The sequence below is a fragment of the Lepus europaeus genome, chromosome 10, assembly GCF_033115175.1.
Source record: "Lepus europaeus isolate LE1 chromosome 10, mLepTim1.pri, whole genome shotgun sequence".
NCBI lineage: Eukaryota > Metazoa > Chordata > Mammalia > Lagomorpha > Leporidae > Lepus > Lepus europaeus.
The window spans coordinates 24,118,970-24,135,333 of NC_084836.1; the positions used below are offsets into that span (position 1 = coordinate 24,118,970).

Here is a 16,364-nt window from a genome sequence, read left to right on the forward strand (position 1 = left end):
CCCTGGCCACAGCAGAGAGCTGGCCTGGAAGAGTGGCAACCGGGACAGGATCCGGTGCCCCGACCGGGACTAGAAGCCGGTGTGCCGGCACCGCTAGGCGGAGGATTAGCCTATTGAGCAACGGTGCCGCTCTTCTTTCCTTTTTAAAGCTCCATAAAGCCATCTTACCTGGGTCATATCCATCCATCCATCTACCCTCCCACCTATTCATCATCCAACACATGGTACTGGCTTCAACTATGTGCTATGCATTTTTCAAGGGTTCTATAAAATAGTACATGCATTTATATTCATTTATACTTAAAATTAAAAATAATGAAAAGCACCCAACTGGTAAAACTAGTCACAAGGGATGGAAGATGAACAATTAGCATTAGGTTGAAGTGAATGGCCTGGGTTAAGGGTCATGCTATATTTCCACATCTGTATTCAATGCATTGGTAATCTGTTGTTCTTTTGTTGTGCTTGATGGCCAAACTTTGCATGATAATTCCATCTTCTTCCACTGAGAAACATAATCCCTTCAAGGTGCTCTCTGTCCCAGTAGAGAAACTTTAAACCCTAGTCCCAGGTCAAAGGTCTTCGAAGCCTTCACCACATAAGAACTATCACCAATTGAATGGCTTTCCTGTATAAATCAAGCTTTATTTCATATGAAAATGAAATTTTCAAGCAGGGCTTCCTCCTCACCATCTGTGCCCCACTCTAAGTTCACCAGTAAATATTTTGTTCTTTTCTCTTTCATTACAACATAGTTTGCTGTGGGTCTTCTTGCCTTTTATGTCTTTCCCTTCCATCATATTCTGCATGCTTATCTTCTCTCGCAACCAAGCCATTCTTCACTCTCTTCATTCCTTTCATCCTCCCAATATTTACTGAATGTTAACTAGTGCCAGAAACTTGCTTAGTAGTGTTACCCCTTTCCTTATTCACCTGTAATGGTAGCCTATCAAGCCTGTAGTCTTCATTGTAGTTCACATTTCAAGTTTATCTTAACTGTACACCACACTTCAGATAGGCAGTAGGCAAGTCCTTTGCAGATCCACTGCATAAATTTTTGTTTCAGTTCTCCTGTGGAATCCCTATTTCTAGGAAACATTTTCAGCAAAATTTCAACCACCAAATCCCTTCCTATCTATAAATGCCTTGGTAATGACTCCTTCCCTCTATGTAGCATGCTAGGATAACTTTAGCTTGATTAGTCCCAGACTTTGGAACTTCATGGGTTCTACATTTAAAAAATTAGGGCCTTATATAAGGTTGCATTTTTTTCCTTTTATTTTCACAGGAGACCATTTAAAAATGCCAGTTACCAGCTAATATAAACACTGTTTCATAAAAGAAAGGCCTTTGTAACATCAGTAAGAATTAATAAGGTCAATACATGAAATCCATTTTGCTTTAGAAAAACACATTTTCAAAATTATTTTCTTATTTTTGTCATTCAAGGGCTGTCATCTGGGAAACACTCATGGTGGTATTGTTAGATGCTCAATAGAGCCAGAAATGCATGGTCCTCTTCTCTGCCAGTAATAATACTCTCAACACTCTATTACTATATCAGGCATGGCGTTAAGTACCTTATTACACTAGTTCATTTGTTTGATACAAATAGCAATCCCATGAGAAGGACATTAATATGTTATTTCTACAGATAAGGAAACAATGGCTTAAGAATTCGTTAATTCTCCCATAGTAGGAAAGCTGGTAAGTGGGGAAGTTACTAACCCAACCCAGGTTTATATAATTCCTAAACTGGTACCCTAAAATTCTATGCAATATCACCTCTAAAAATTATCAATTATTATAGACACTCTAATTTGGTACCTATTTCTTCCCAAGCCATATAGACAAACTTCTGAGATTGAACTAACTTATCACATCTTGAGATTGAATCCAGGATTTCCCAACACTGGCAATTACTGACATAGGGGCTGGATAACTCCGTGTTGTGGAGGCTGTCCCCTGCCTTGTAGGAGCTATATCTGTGGCCCCTACCCTCTAGGTGCCACTATCTGGTGGCATCTTCTCCAGGTATAATTTCCAAAAATATCACTAAGGGACAAAAATCTCCTCCAATTGAGAACAACTAGCTTAATCGAACCTTGGTTTGAGTATGTCTAAAGACACCCTAAATATAAGCTATCACAAACATGGCAATAGTTGCATTTGCATAAACATATTTTCTATGAATAACTCTATAAGATGGTTTTAATAATCAATAGTATTGTCACTTAATTCAATCCAAGACTGTTCTCAAAACTATAGTTCTAGGTTGTGTAAAAAATAATTTTATTTTGCTAATTATAAGGATAGTTCTGAACACTTACTTGAATTCAAGAAAAACAAAAGCGATTAAGTGTTTTTGAGGTTACCTGCAAAGGGTGTTCAGGGAATGATTGACACTATCCAGTTGAAAAGGCTTCCATTGGATACAATGCAACCATTAGCGAGATCAAAAAGTCTCTCAAGATTGAATATGGAGAGCAGGGAAACATCAAATGGGATCTGAGAAAAAGCACAGAAACATTTATTTAATGGTTCCAAACTGATGTAAATTTTTCACAATACCCATATACCAATGTCATATAATAATTTTTCCATGAAAGACAGTCAGTGTTGGTGTGTGAGGTAAGGCACACAGCTTTGGCTCTCCACACTGCTGAAATGTCACAAATATTGTTTTTTTGTTTTTTTTTTTTTTTTTGACAGGCATAGTGGATAGTGAGAGAGAGAGAGACAGGGAGAAAGGTCTTCCTTTTTGCCGTTGGTTCACCCTCCAATGGCCGCTGCGCCTACGCATCATGCTGACCTGAAGCCAGGAGCCAGGCGCCTCTCCCGGTCTCCCATGGGGTGCAGGGCCCAAGCACTTGGGCCATCCTCCACTGCACTCCTGGGCCACAGCAGAGAGCTGGCCTGGAAGAGGGGCAACCGGGACAGAATCCGGCGCCCCAACCGGGACTAGAACCTGGTGTGCCGGTGCCGCAAGGCGGAGGATTAGCCTATTAAGCCACGGCGCCGGCCACAAATATTGTTCTTAAGCCCATCAAGATTCATATGTTAGCTAGCCTATAAAATAGTAAATACTTATAAAAATTTGGACATTTTAGATTGACATAATAATTGTACATAGTTCCCAAAGTGGATTTTTGGCCCTGTTCCTAATGAAACGTTTTCCTTGATGATGGACTGGCTGGTTGACAAATTTTCTCTCTCCCTTATTTTGAGCATATGTCTTGCCACAGTGAAGGAGGAAGCATTAGCTAATTATGCCTGGAGATAGCTTTATCTGAAAGAAACACCACGTTACCATGTCCAAGGGCTACTGCACCTAAGGTCAATGTGAGCGGGCTCAAAAATGGAGAATAAAATCTGCTTTTGTGGTCATGGCTTTATTTATTTGACTAGAGGAAGGGCAGAGAGGAAAGCACAAAGATGTTTATCGTGGACCCACTTCAAGCTGATCTAGATAAATACACTTGGAGGTGAATGAGAAAAAGCTATGCAGGGTGACCATGGTGAGTTAGAAGTCTTGTAGGTCTGCATCTCAATAAAAAATTAGGCAAGTTTTATCAATTTCTTGCCTACTTATTAACTGAACCATTCATTCCTTCTGTTCTCAAAAAAGTGTAATGAATCTAAAAGTTGAAGCTGTTTTTTGTTCATTTTTTCTTCACTTAATTGTATTAAAAAGAGTATTCTAGGCTGGCGCCGCGGTTCACTAGGGTAATCCTCTGGCTGCAGCGCTGGCACCTCGGTGTTAGTCTCAGCTGGGTTGCTGGATTCTGTCCCGGTTGCCCCTCTTCCAGGCCAGCTCTCTGCTGTGGCCCGGGAAGGCAGTGGAGGATGGCCCAAGTGCTTGGGCCCTGCACCTGCTTGGGAGACCAGGAGGAAGCACCTGGCTCCTGGCTTCGGATCAGCGCAGCGCACTGGCCATAGTGGCCTTTTGAGGGGTGAACCAATGGAAGGAAGACCTTTCTCTTTGTCTGTCTCTCTCACTGTCTAACTCTGCCTGTAAAAAAAAAAAAAAAGAGTATTCTAGTGCTTCTATAACTCCAAACAATAAAGATGTAAATAAATAAAAAATAAGAATATCCTCCTCACTGATCAATTGTTATTTCATATTCCCAGATTGAGCAGTGTCCTTCCATATGGCTTTGTATTTCTTTTTAAATTGGATAATTAGGTTTCCATGATTTGTTTTTCAATGGATGATATATAAGAGAAGCCCCTCTTTAATCAATACTGGAAGCAGAATAACTACTTGGAGTTTAAGAGTGAATGTTGGGTAAGCAGCTATGTGAGGTTGGATAAATTATTTGGTATACTTGACTTTAATTTCCTCATCCATAAAATGAAATAATAATAATTCCTATATCATATTGCTCTTATAAGGGCTGAATGCGTTTACACACATTAAACACTTAGAAGAGTGCCTAGCACATAATGGTACCTCAATAAAGACTACATATTATCATCATTATTGACCAAGGCATTTTTATAGCTACAGAACAGTTCAGGAGATGGCTGTATCCTGATTTATTCTTTCATTCTCCACAGCGATTTTTCTACTTTTTGTACATGCTGGCCTATTTGTGTATATATCCTTGGTACAGGTGCATTTGATTTCTGCACTACTGATTCCCCAAAGTGGTTCTGTTTAGTCAAAGGGTGTTCATCTTTTACATTTTAACATTTATTGCCAAATGACTTTTCAGATAGGTTGTGGCAACTAACATTTCAACCAGAAACATATGAGGGTTTCCCCACACCCCAGGTAGCAGATTATGGAAAGTAAGAAACGTTTGATGCTGTTCTTTCACTCTTTCATTACTACTTTTTAGGAAGTGGACAGAAACAGATGGACTGATTGAGGGCTCCCATTCACTGGTTTGCTCCCTAAATGCTAACAATGGCCAGGACTAGGAGCTGGGAACCAGGAACTCAATCCAAGTCTCCCATGTGCATGGCAAGAAGCTAGAATTGGGTGTGGAGTTGGGAATTGAACCCAGGCAGTCTGATAGGGACTGCTGGAAACTTAACTGCTAAGCCAAATATCCCTCTCTCATTACTATTTTTTTATTCAGAAGAAAGGAGGAAACATTTTAGCAGGATAATATTAGTTAGTTGGTTAAAATGTCAAAACTGTATGTGTTTACTATGATTATTTTGGTTGTATTTCATTGTTATTCAATTGCACTGAATATTTGATCTGCTTCACAGAGATGACATATCTCATGTCACATTTAATATTCTTTAGCAGCTAAATTTCAAAGTAGTATTCAAAGAAACACTAATTAGCATTAAAATACTTGTATTTTCATTGGTGTTATGTCTCTTTTATTGTGAAATTCCATCTTAAAGGTAGAGTTTTTAGAGATAGTATCTAAATTAGTTCTACTTAACGTTAGAGTTATCTTCATGACATAATTTATATACTAGTTACATATAGAGCATTTTGGCCTTTGACCCTTGTCATTGAACCTCCAGAAATAAGTAGTCATTTGTCAAAGGATGAAGATTAATTGCTGAGTTTATTTATGGAGGTCACAAGTGAAAGTTTCAGATTAGAAAGATAAAATCACACAGTTGCCACCCAGGAGTTATTAATCCCTGTGTGTCCTCAGGAGAACACAAATTACCCTGAGGTGTCAAGACCCACTCTTGTGTTCTTATTCCTCCATTTCTAGACACCCAGGTGCTTTGAACCCTTTGGTAGACAAATACTTCAACTTCCAGCTATATTTTCCTACTGCTCAAAACAATTCTTTTAAATAAACTTCTGATTGCATTACATCTTACAGATGAAAAGTTTAAAAATGGTAACTGTACAACTTCATATATGTTTTCAAAATGAACATATTCATGTAATCATCTCATGGTCAGTCCGTGAGGAGCTCTGGTGCTAAGCCCTGGTCACTTAGCAGAGAGAGTGAGAGACAGAGAGAGAGAGAGAGAGAGAGAGAGAGAGATGTGTTTTTGTTTTTGTCATGTATATAAGTTAAAATCATACAATAAGTACTCTTCTGTGCCTGGCTTTTTTGATCAACACAGTACAGTCTTGTGATTCATCTATGCCGTGGAGTGCAGCAATGATTTGCTCATTCTTATTAATGCATAGTTCCTATTGTATGAGTGTATCACAATTCATTCATTTTTCCAGTTGATGGTCATTTGAGTGACTCAAAAAGTTGGTATTATGAATATGCATGTTTTTTTGGTGCACATATGCACATATTTGTATTAGGCATATATATGTGTATATACACACACACACACAAGTGGGATGGCTATTGGGCATGTGTACATGCATCTTAACCTGATGCTATCAGAGTTTTCTAATTTATACTACTACCAGTAATGTATGAGAGCTCCAGTTATTCCATATATTCATAAACTGATCATTTCAGTTTAAAATTTTGGCCATTCTGGTCATTCCCTGACAACTAATGAAACCATATCTACATATAGGTCTCTTTGTTGAAGTGCAAGCCTTTTGTCCAATTTATATTGAGTTGTCTTTGACTCATTGATACATACAGTAATTCTTAATACATTCTAGAAATTAGTCCTTCATTGAGTTAGACATAAATATTTTCTCCTACTCTGTGACTTTCCATCTCAAATTTGATCCTAAAAATACAGTCCAATTTACCAGTCTTTTCTTTATGAGAGAGAGAGAGAGAGAGAGAGAGACAGAGAGAGAGAGAGACAGAGAGAACTCCCATCCATTGGTTCACTCCCAAATGCCTGCAATCCCTTAGGCTTTAAGCAGGATCTGTAAATTCACTCCTGGTTTCTCATGTGGGTGGCAGAAATCCTGGGTCTCCTACGTGGGAGACAGGGACTCAAGTATTTGAGTCATTATCTGTTGCACCCAAGGGTGTGCATTAGCAGGGATTGGAAGTGGAGCCAGGATTCAAACCCAGTTACTCTGATTCTGGATGCAGGCATTTCAAGTGGTATCATAACTGCTGCACCAAAAATTCACCCCACATTTTTCATTCAATTTTTTGCTCCTGCTATATAGAAATTAATGTTATATTTTCATTGATATATATATATAGCAACTCTGCTAAATTCACTTTTTTATTCTAAGAATTTAAATATTATTTTGAATTTTCTGTGAATAACGAGAGTTTTACTTCTTCCTTTTCCATATTTGTACCTTTTTAAAATTGTTTCCCTTATTTCACTGGCTAAGAACTCCCACACAATGTTAATTAAAATAATAATAGGTATCATTGCATATGATTAAGTGAGTTTTAAATTCAGAAGAAAGGATAAGGTTATTTAATGAGTGGCACTGTAAAGTTGTTTGCTACTAAAACTGCATCCTTATGTTTATTTATATCCTGTATCATTTTTATTAAGTTCATTGGTAGGCATTTTTTGCCATTAGTCTAAATTGACTTATAAAATATTTTTATTTTAAATTATTGTTCCTAGAAAAAGGAAGTTACTGATTTCTATATCCAGCAACATTATCTGACTCTCTTGGTTCTAATCGTTTCTAGAAACTCTTTAGTTTTAGTTTTAAAATTAAATTATACTATTTATAAATAAGTTTCATTTTGTGTGTTATTTCTGAGTATTTTATTTACTGATTTTATTTTTTGTTGTATTGCAATAGCTAAAATTTTTAAATGATGTTGATTCATATTTTTACTTTTTTTTTTTTTTTTTTGACAGGCAGAGTGGAGAGTGAGAGAGAGAGACCCTCCAATGGCCGCTGCAGCCGGTGCATCTCGCTGGTCCGAAGCCAGGAGCCAGGTACCTCTCCTGGTCTCCCATGTGGGTGCAGGGCCCAAGCACTTGGGCCATCCTCCACTGCCTTCCCGGGCCATAGCAGAGAGCTGGCCTGGAAGAGGGGCAACCGGGATAGAATCCGGCGCCCCAACCAGGACTAGAACCCGGTGTGCCAGCACCGCAAGGCAGAGGATTAGCCTGTTAAGCCACGGCGCCGGCCAATTCATATTTATTATTCCCAAAACATCTATAATAATTACGAGTAGAAATAGAATTAGATAACCACTTAAACATGGTCAGAGTAATTTATGAAACAAACATTAAATACTTGAATTAAAAAAGCTACTGTAATCAAAATTATGTAGGCCAGCTTTCAAACTGTTAAGTTAGGGGAAACTGTTAAATTTCTCCCGGCCAAATCACACCAATGCCATAAAGATGAAGACAACTTGGATATGCTTTAGGAAGTTAGAATTTATATCTTCTCTCCAGAGTCCAGGATTTGAAAAGAGAAAATAAAATTTATAAGATTTCAATAAAATGATAGAGTTAAAAATATTTTTCTTTAGAGATATTTCTTGACCTGATTCTATTCAATCTTGACTTATGTGGACATTTAAAGTAAGCCCACATAATTTTTTTTATGAAGAGAATGAACCCAAGAGATCTGGAGGCTTTCAGGGACTTACCCAGGATCCTTCAGCTGGTCTAGGTCACAGCCAGAATTCACATTCAGGCAAACTGGCTCCTTAGAACACATCACCTACTACTTCGCTGCACTGACTTTTGCCCAGTGTCCAACTACCTTCTGAATTGCCTACTGCCATGTCTGTCAACGACTGCCAGGACCAAGGCTAACTGTGAAATGACCCTGGCCTATGCAGCCTATCTCCAACTCCTGCCTGACTTCAGTCTACTGCTGGCTCAGTGGTATTCTGGAGACCCACTTTTTTTTATCTTCAGGTTTTTCATTTTTAATTTTATGGACTTCCATAGGAATTTTTTCAAGTAAACTTAAGCTTCAAGGGAAATTACTGAACTTTTTTTTTTAAAGATATATTTATTTACTTGAAAGGCAGAGTTACAGAGAGGCAGAAGCAGAGAGAGAGAGAGAGAGAGAGAGAGAGAGAGAGAGAAAGTCTTTCATCCGCTGATTTACTTCCCAGATGGCTGCAACAATCAGAGCTGGGCCAATCCAAAGCCAGGAGCCAGGAGCCAGGAGCCAGGAGCTTCTTCCAGGTCTCCCACGGGGATTCAAGGGTCCAGACACTTAGGCCATCTTCTACTGCTTTCCCAGGCCATAGCAGAGAGGTAGACTGGAAGTGGGGCAGCTGAGACTCAAATCCGCACCTGTCTGGGACACTGGCACCACACATGGCAACTTCACTCAGCTATGCCATGATGCTGGCCCCTTCTTTGTTATTTAATCAAGACAAGATTAGGGGGTGCAACAAGATGACAGCTGAATAAGAAACTCCAGTGATCATCTCCCTAAGAGACATCACTTTTAGCAGCTATTCACCCACCAACTCACATTCACAAAGCAAGGTGAGAGCCGACACTACATAGTTTTTATATAGTAATAAGATAAGACACCTTGAAGAAAGCATGGAGGAAGCTAATTTCCCATGTCACTCGTGCCCTAGCTCCAGGTAGCACAGTGTGGAGAGACAGGCCACATTTCTGGGTTGGGGGAGAGAAAGGAAATTAAGTCCAAACCTTAGACTTGAAACCCAGTGCCAGTCCTATCATGACAAAAGCCAGTATGGGACAGGGTCCCATGATCCATGCTCCCAGGCTAGTACCTTCAGATTAGGTCTTGGGCTCCTCTTACCCAGGAGGCCAAAGGATTGCCTCTATCACTCGTCTCTTGATTTTCAGAAGATGAGGAAACAAGACTGCAGCTTCTGGGAAGTGACTGCCTCGTAGCTCAGAGATGGCTCACAAAAGGCCCCCACCCTCACGCCAGTGCTCACAGACAGAATTTCCAGATTTACTCAAGAATTGGGATGGACTCATTCTGTCATGTATCATTGTCAGCCCCCTGTAGGCCTGATATACAACCTCAAGAATACACTGGGCCCAGTGACTGCAAGCCCTAGAAAATTGCAGCAAACCTCAGCTTAAAGCATGATCTGGTACTCAAAGAAACTAAACGGTCCGCTTAGAATTTCTGGAAAGACAGCCACAAACAAAGTCAGATTATGAAGATTTGACAAAAGCATGTAATCCTTCAATTTGCAGATGCTATTTTACATCTGCAAGCATGAAGAACTGTCAGAGAACGGTGACCTCACCTAATGAATAAAACAAGATGACAGAAACCAACTGGATAGCAAATGACATTTGCAAATTCTTAGATGAAGAATTCAAAATAGCTGTTTTAAGGAAATTGAATGAACTTCAAGAGAACATGAGAAAAATTTAATATTCTAACAGAGACTTAAGAAAAAGATGGAAGTAATTTTTCAAAAATTAGAAGTATTTAAAAAAACCAAACAGATATCATGAAAAGTATACTAAGCAAGATGAAAAACACAACCAAAGTCATCAATAGCATCCACGATGCTATGGAACAGTAGGACTTGTTACTTTTTTTTTTTTTTTTGACAGGCAGAGTGGATAGTGAGAGAGAGAGACAGAGAGAAAGGTCTTCCTTTTTGCCGTTGGTTCACCCTCCAATGGCCGCTGCGGCCGGCACATCGCGCTGATCCGAAGCCAGGAGCCAGGTGCTTCTCCTGGTCTCCTATGCGAGTGCAGGGCCCAAGGACTTGAGCCATCCTCCACTGCACTCCCGGGCCATAGCAGAGAGCTGTCCTGGAAGAGGGGCAACCGGGATAGAATCCGGCGCCCTGACCGGGACTAGAACCCAGTGTGCTGGTGCTGCAAGGTGGAGAATTAGCCTGTTAAGCCACAGCGCTGGCCAGACTTGTTACTTTTATCTGTGTTTTGGTGACTGTACTTCACAATGTTATATACTATATATTTTTTATTTTTTTTGACAGGCAGAGTGGACAGTGAGAGAGAGAGAGAGACAGAGATAAAGGTCTTCCTTTTGCCATTGGTTCACCCTCCAATGGCCACCGCAGACAGTGCGCTGTGGCTGGTGCACCGTGCTGATCCGAAGGCAGGAGCCAGGTGCTTCTCCTGGTCTCCCATGGGGTGCAGGGCCCAAGCACGTGGGCCATCCTCCACTGCATTCCCGGGCCACAGCAGAGAGCTGGCCTGCAAGAGGGGCAACCAGGACAGGACTGATGCCCCAACCAGGACTAGAACCCGGGGTGCCGGTGCTGCAGGTGGAGGATTAGCCTATTGAGCCGCGGTGCCAGCCACAATGTTATATACTATATAAAGAGAGAGATGGTAGTATCTAAACACACACACAAAAAGAAATAGAAAAGCTAATTTTCTGGTTTGATTAGTTGACACTTATATACATATTATATATATATATTGCATAATATATATAATATATAATAAATATTTATTCTCATAAAATGTACATTACATGCTAATCAAAAAATTCAAATAAAATATTAAGAAAAAAGAAGGTATCATAGCAGAATATTTCAAACAGAAGAAAGAACTAGTGAGTTTCAAGAGAGCCTATTTTTCAAGTAATTGAAGAAGACAAAAGAATTAAGCAGAATGAAGAATATTTTTGGGAACTCTGGGACAGCATTAAAAGATCAAAGACCCAGGTTTTTGTAGTTCAGGAGGAACTTAAAAAGGCCAAAGGGTAGAAAGCATATTCAAAGAGATAATAACAGAAAACTTTCCCAAGCCAAAGAAAGATACTATTATCTAGTTATAGGAACTGCAGAGGTCACAGGTCAGTTTCAGCAAAACCAAGTCTACACCAAGACATATGATGAACTTTCCAAGGTTAAAGATAAAGGCAGGATTTTTCAGGGCTGCAGGAGAAAAACAAATAGCACATAAAAATGTCCCAGGCCATCTGACTGCAAATTTCTTAGTAGAAACTTTAGGCCAGGAGGGAAGAGAATGAGACATTCACACACACTGAAGGGAAATCAATTTATCACAGCTATCTTATGGGAAATGCTACAGGAAGTTTTTCAGTCTCAGAGGTACAGATCCTAACGAGTATGAAGAAAATAGAAAACTCACTGGTAAGAGTAACTATACAGATAAATTCAAAATGCTGTAATATTGTAAACATGGTACCTAAAACATTCAGATCTGTAGAATGAAGATTAAAAATAATAACTACATCAATATGTTAGAAGATAGGCAATACAGAACATAGACTAGGATGTCAAAACTTTAAAATGTGGGGAGGAATGGAGTGCAAGCATTGAATTATTTAGTAGGGTTTTGTTTTTGTTTTTTGTTTCTTTTCTTATCTTTATATGTAGTGTTAGGTTGCTATCATTTCCAACTTGTTTGTTATACCAAAAGATGTTTCTTGCAAGCTTCATGTTAATCACAAAGCAAAAATCTATAATAGGCATACAAAAAATTATGAGTCAAAATGCTACCAGACAAAATTACTTAATCACAAAGGAAGACTGTAAGAGGAGGAGAAAGAAAAGGCTTACAATAAACTAGGAAACAAATATTGAGATCACAGTAGTAAAGCCTTACCTATCAATAATTACCTTAAATGTTAATAGATTAAATTCTCCAATTGAAAGACAGAGTGATGGGATATGTTAATTAGTTAACATCTTGAGCTTTGAGAGAGGCTGAGATAGAAGACAAACTTTTTCCACGCATTAAAAGTCCTTATAAGGGGAGGATATCTAGAAATGGTTGGTTACTTATAGAAATGGGATGTTTAGGGGATGACATTATGGCACAGTACCTAAACTGCTTCCTTGGATGCCAGCATCCCATATCAGAGTGCTGGTTCAGGTCATGGCTACTTGACTTTGGATCTAGTTTCCTGCTAAAGTGCCTGAGATGGCAGTGGAAAATAGCCCAAGTACTTGATCCCCCACCACCCATGTGGAAGACCAGGATGGAGTTCCTGGCTCCTGGCTTTGGCCTGGCCCAGACCATGCTGTAGCAAACACTTGAGAAGTGAACCAGTGAATGGAAGCTCTCTCTCTCTTCTCTCTCCCTCTCTATCTGCCTCTCTTTATATTACTCTGTCTTTCAAATAAATAAACAATTTTTTTTAGAAAAAGAAATGTGATGGTTAAGGTTATCACCAAGAAAAAGACTTATAACTTATGGGGAGTTCACAGGAAATTATATGCATATAATACAATATGTAATATATAATAATATATAACATTAAATATGAACAAAGTTTAACATTTTTATATATACATACTTATAAAATTACATGTTTTCAAACCTGGCAAATCACTAAAATCTACTTATTTGGGCGAAATAAAAAATAACCCTGAATTTTCATTTAAGGATATTCCATAAAAAGACTTTTTATAACTTAGAAAACCTAGAAATTTAATAGGTATACAACAATAAGGAAGTGTTTGGTTGCTATATAGGTTGCAATATTGTGTAACTATTGAAAATAATTGTAGAATAATTTTTAATAACACTAAAATATCAGAAATTAACAGTAGTATTCATGAGCTATGTGATAATGTATTATTCAATATTTCCCAGTCTTTCATAATGAGCATATATTAGTTTTGTTTTAAAAAATACACCCTAATTGACAAATATATATATGCAAAATAGAATTAAAAATAATTGAGTAAGTGGACATGCACATACACTGATAAAATCTATTCCTGAGTGTTTCCCATCCCTAGACTAGATTTTGACACAATAGAACCACTTATCTCAAGGTCTATGTTAATACAAAAAAGAAAATCCTTTTGATCAAAATTAATTTCATTGTACTTTAGTCTTAAAATAAATATCTAATTAATTGACTTCAGCAGTTGAAGAACTTTAGAACAAATACTGGTTCATGTTAATTAATAGTGTTTACAGAACTAGGTGTTCAGCTAATCATCTATATAACATTTCATGTCAGGCCAGAGAGGGAAAGATCAGAGTGTGGAGGGCTAGTCTCCATCAGGAGGACAACAGAGGAAAATCCTGAGTGCTGTGTACCCAAGAGAGGATACTCTTGGGTATGTCTGGCCTGCCTAGTGGTCTCACTGTCTTCTCTCTGCTCCTAGGGCTTCCCTTTGTTTTTCTGCCTCCTCTGCTTCTCTTGCATTTCTCTTCAATCTCTTTACAGCTGAAAAGCTATTAAAACCTACGTATAAGCAAGACATTCCAGTATTTACCACACCTATTACTCACAGTCCTGAAGAGCTAGGTCACTTAGTCTTCTTGGAGAGAATTTGAAAAACCCATTTCTTCACACTCTTCAAGAGGAATGAAGAGATAGAAAACAGAAGCACTGACCTGAAGATTTCTCTAACTGATTGGACATAAGCTTTTATTTAGTTTCATAAGACCCGCATCTTTCCTATGTCTCTCTTCCTTTAGTACCACATACAAGACTGTGATAAACTTTAAGTAATTGGAAATAAAATACAAAAATACATGACAAAGGTGAAAAGGTAAAAATCTGTACTTCATACACAGAATCTGGATAGTATATTCCTGTCAATAAATATTTTTGAATAGAAAAATATAGTATCCAATTGTACATACATATACATGCACATATACACACACAGTACATGTAGGTTCCAGGCAACTGGGACTCAAACTAATATATATAACAGGAATGTGAAACCGAAATTTATAAACAACTAATTTTTAAGATTTATTTATTTACTTATTTGAAAGGGAGAGGGAAGGACAGAAAGAGAGAGAGAATATCTTCCATCCTCTGGTTCACTCCACAGATGGCCACAACACCCAGGAACTGTCTGAAGCCAGGAGCCTAGATCACCCACAGGGTTGGCAGGGGCCCAAGTTCTGTGTCATCTCCTATTGCTTTCCCAGGCACATTACCAGAGAGCTGGATGGGAATCGGAGCAACCAGGACTTGAACCAGCACTACAATATGGGATGCCAGTGTCACAAGTGGTGACCCAACCCAATGAACCAGAATGCTGGCCCCCAAATTCTAGTGTATAAATGCTATATTAAGTGCCAGGATTACATCATTGGATATCACAAAAAGCAAAGTATGGCTCTGGGCAGGAGACTTTTGCTATATAGGACACTTTAGGGACAATTTGTGAACTTTAATTGGAACTTATGGATAAAAGGCAGTAATATACCAGTGTTAATTTCCTGAATTTTGTGGTTCTGTAGACGTTATATGGTTATTCTTCCTTTGAGAAAACAGCATGATCTGATATAACATCAACAACATCCGAGGAAAATTCTTCTTTATAGCATTTTTGTCACTTTTCTAAGTGTTTGAGATTTTGTTTCAAAATAACAGTTTTTTAAAAGACAAGATTGGCAATTGTATAAATATAAAGAAGTCTTCTATGCTTCTTTTTTAAATAACCTTAAGTCCAAATTTTGCAAGATAAAGTACAAGGAATCCTGGGTCTTCTTCCTAGATATGGAATGTCTTTGTGGAGAGAAATGGAAGAAAACAGTTTGGCAGGTAGCTAGCTGACTATAAGCCAGTTCAACTAGGTTACACTTTAAGGAGCAGTGTTAAAGAAATGGTGATGATTTTGCCTGCCTGGAGGGAATAAAAGTCTGAAATAATAAGAAGGGAAAGGAAGTTAATCAAATGGGGCACACTGAAGACATTCATTAAAATCTGGCTTGGATTTGAACTTGTTTGGGGGAGTTTTCTAAGCCATTGGAGAGCTAAAGGTTATTTTCCAATGCTATATTTTATACGAGTTTCTGCATGAAAACTAGATCCAATTGTAATGAAACATTTTATTACTTGTGTTCTTTTGTTCCAACAGTTTTCCACAATCAAAAGGAAATCTGTATAGTCTTCGAAGTGTCTATGATTTTTCTCAACCCATTGAGTTTTTATTGAGCGTCTACTCTGAGGCCTCTCTTCCTTCCCATAGCACATCACTTCCAAGTGTTGAATAACCAAAAATGAGGGTGGGGAGGGGGGAGGTGGTGTCAAATTCTCACTATAATCAATCAGGTTTTCCTATTCTTATAAGCTGGTGAGTGGGATATTGAACAATTTTGAGCTTCGTAATGTGGCTGGATTTAACTGCTTCCTTCCAAAAAGCCTTCAAGTACAGAGAGCAGGAGCCATGAAAAATAATTTTTAACAGCTTCAAGAATTTTCATCCAGCATTCTCAAACAGAAGTTTTTCAACCATGTTTTCTAACTCTTCTTAATATATCACCTTTCTCTGAAGTTAATGATTTATTGGATTTTCTAGACTGGGGAAAAACACGCACTCCGATGTAGAAAGGATAATATGATACTAGCTTACTTTAGAATCGATATCGTGAACAACTGGTGAGCCATCTCATAAAAGTTCCAGATGAGAGGCAACTGGGTATATTTGGTTTCACTGTCTTTCATATGATTAAGAAAATCCTACTGCCAACAATAATAGATATTTTTCTCCCCAGTCTAACAGAAGCAGCATCCAATTCCTAGGAAGGTAAGAAGAACTTTTATACAACCCCAACTCACCACAGGAAATTTCACACTTGGCTGAGAGAATAGGATTATCTTTTCATCACTCTAATTTTTGTGTTAATAAAAT

General features: G+C 38.4%; 1 protein-coding gene across 1 annotated transcript in view; it reads right to left on the bottom strand.

Annotated features, from left to right (window-relative positions):
* The window catches only part of CFAP54 (cilia and flagella associated protein 54), a 360,163-nt gene that overhangs the window by 12,633 nt on the left and 331,166 nt on the right, over positions 1–16,364 (bottom strand). Inside the window, exon 68 of the mRNA XM_062202023.1 lies at positions 2,376–2,508. Coding sequence (XP_062058007.1) covers positions 2,389–2,508 — 120 coding nt within the window. The 3' untranslated portion in view covers positions 2,376–2,388. The remainder of the gene's footprint in view (positions 1–2,375; positions 2,509–16,364) is intronic.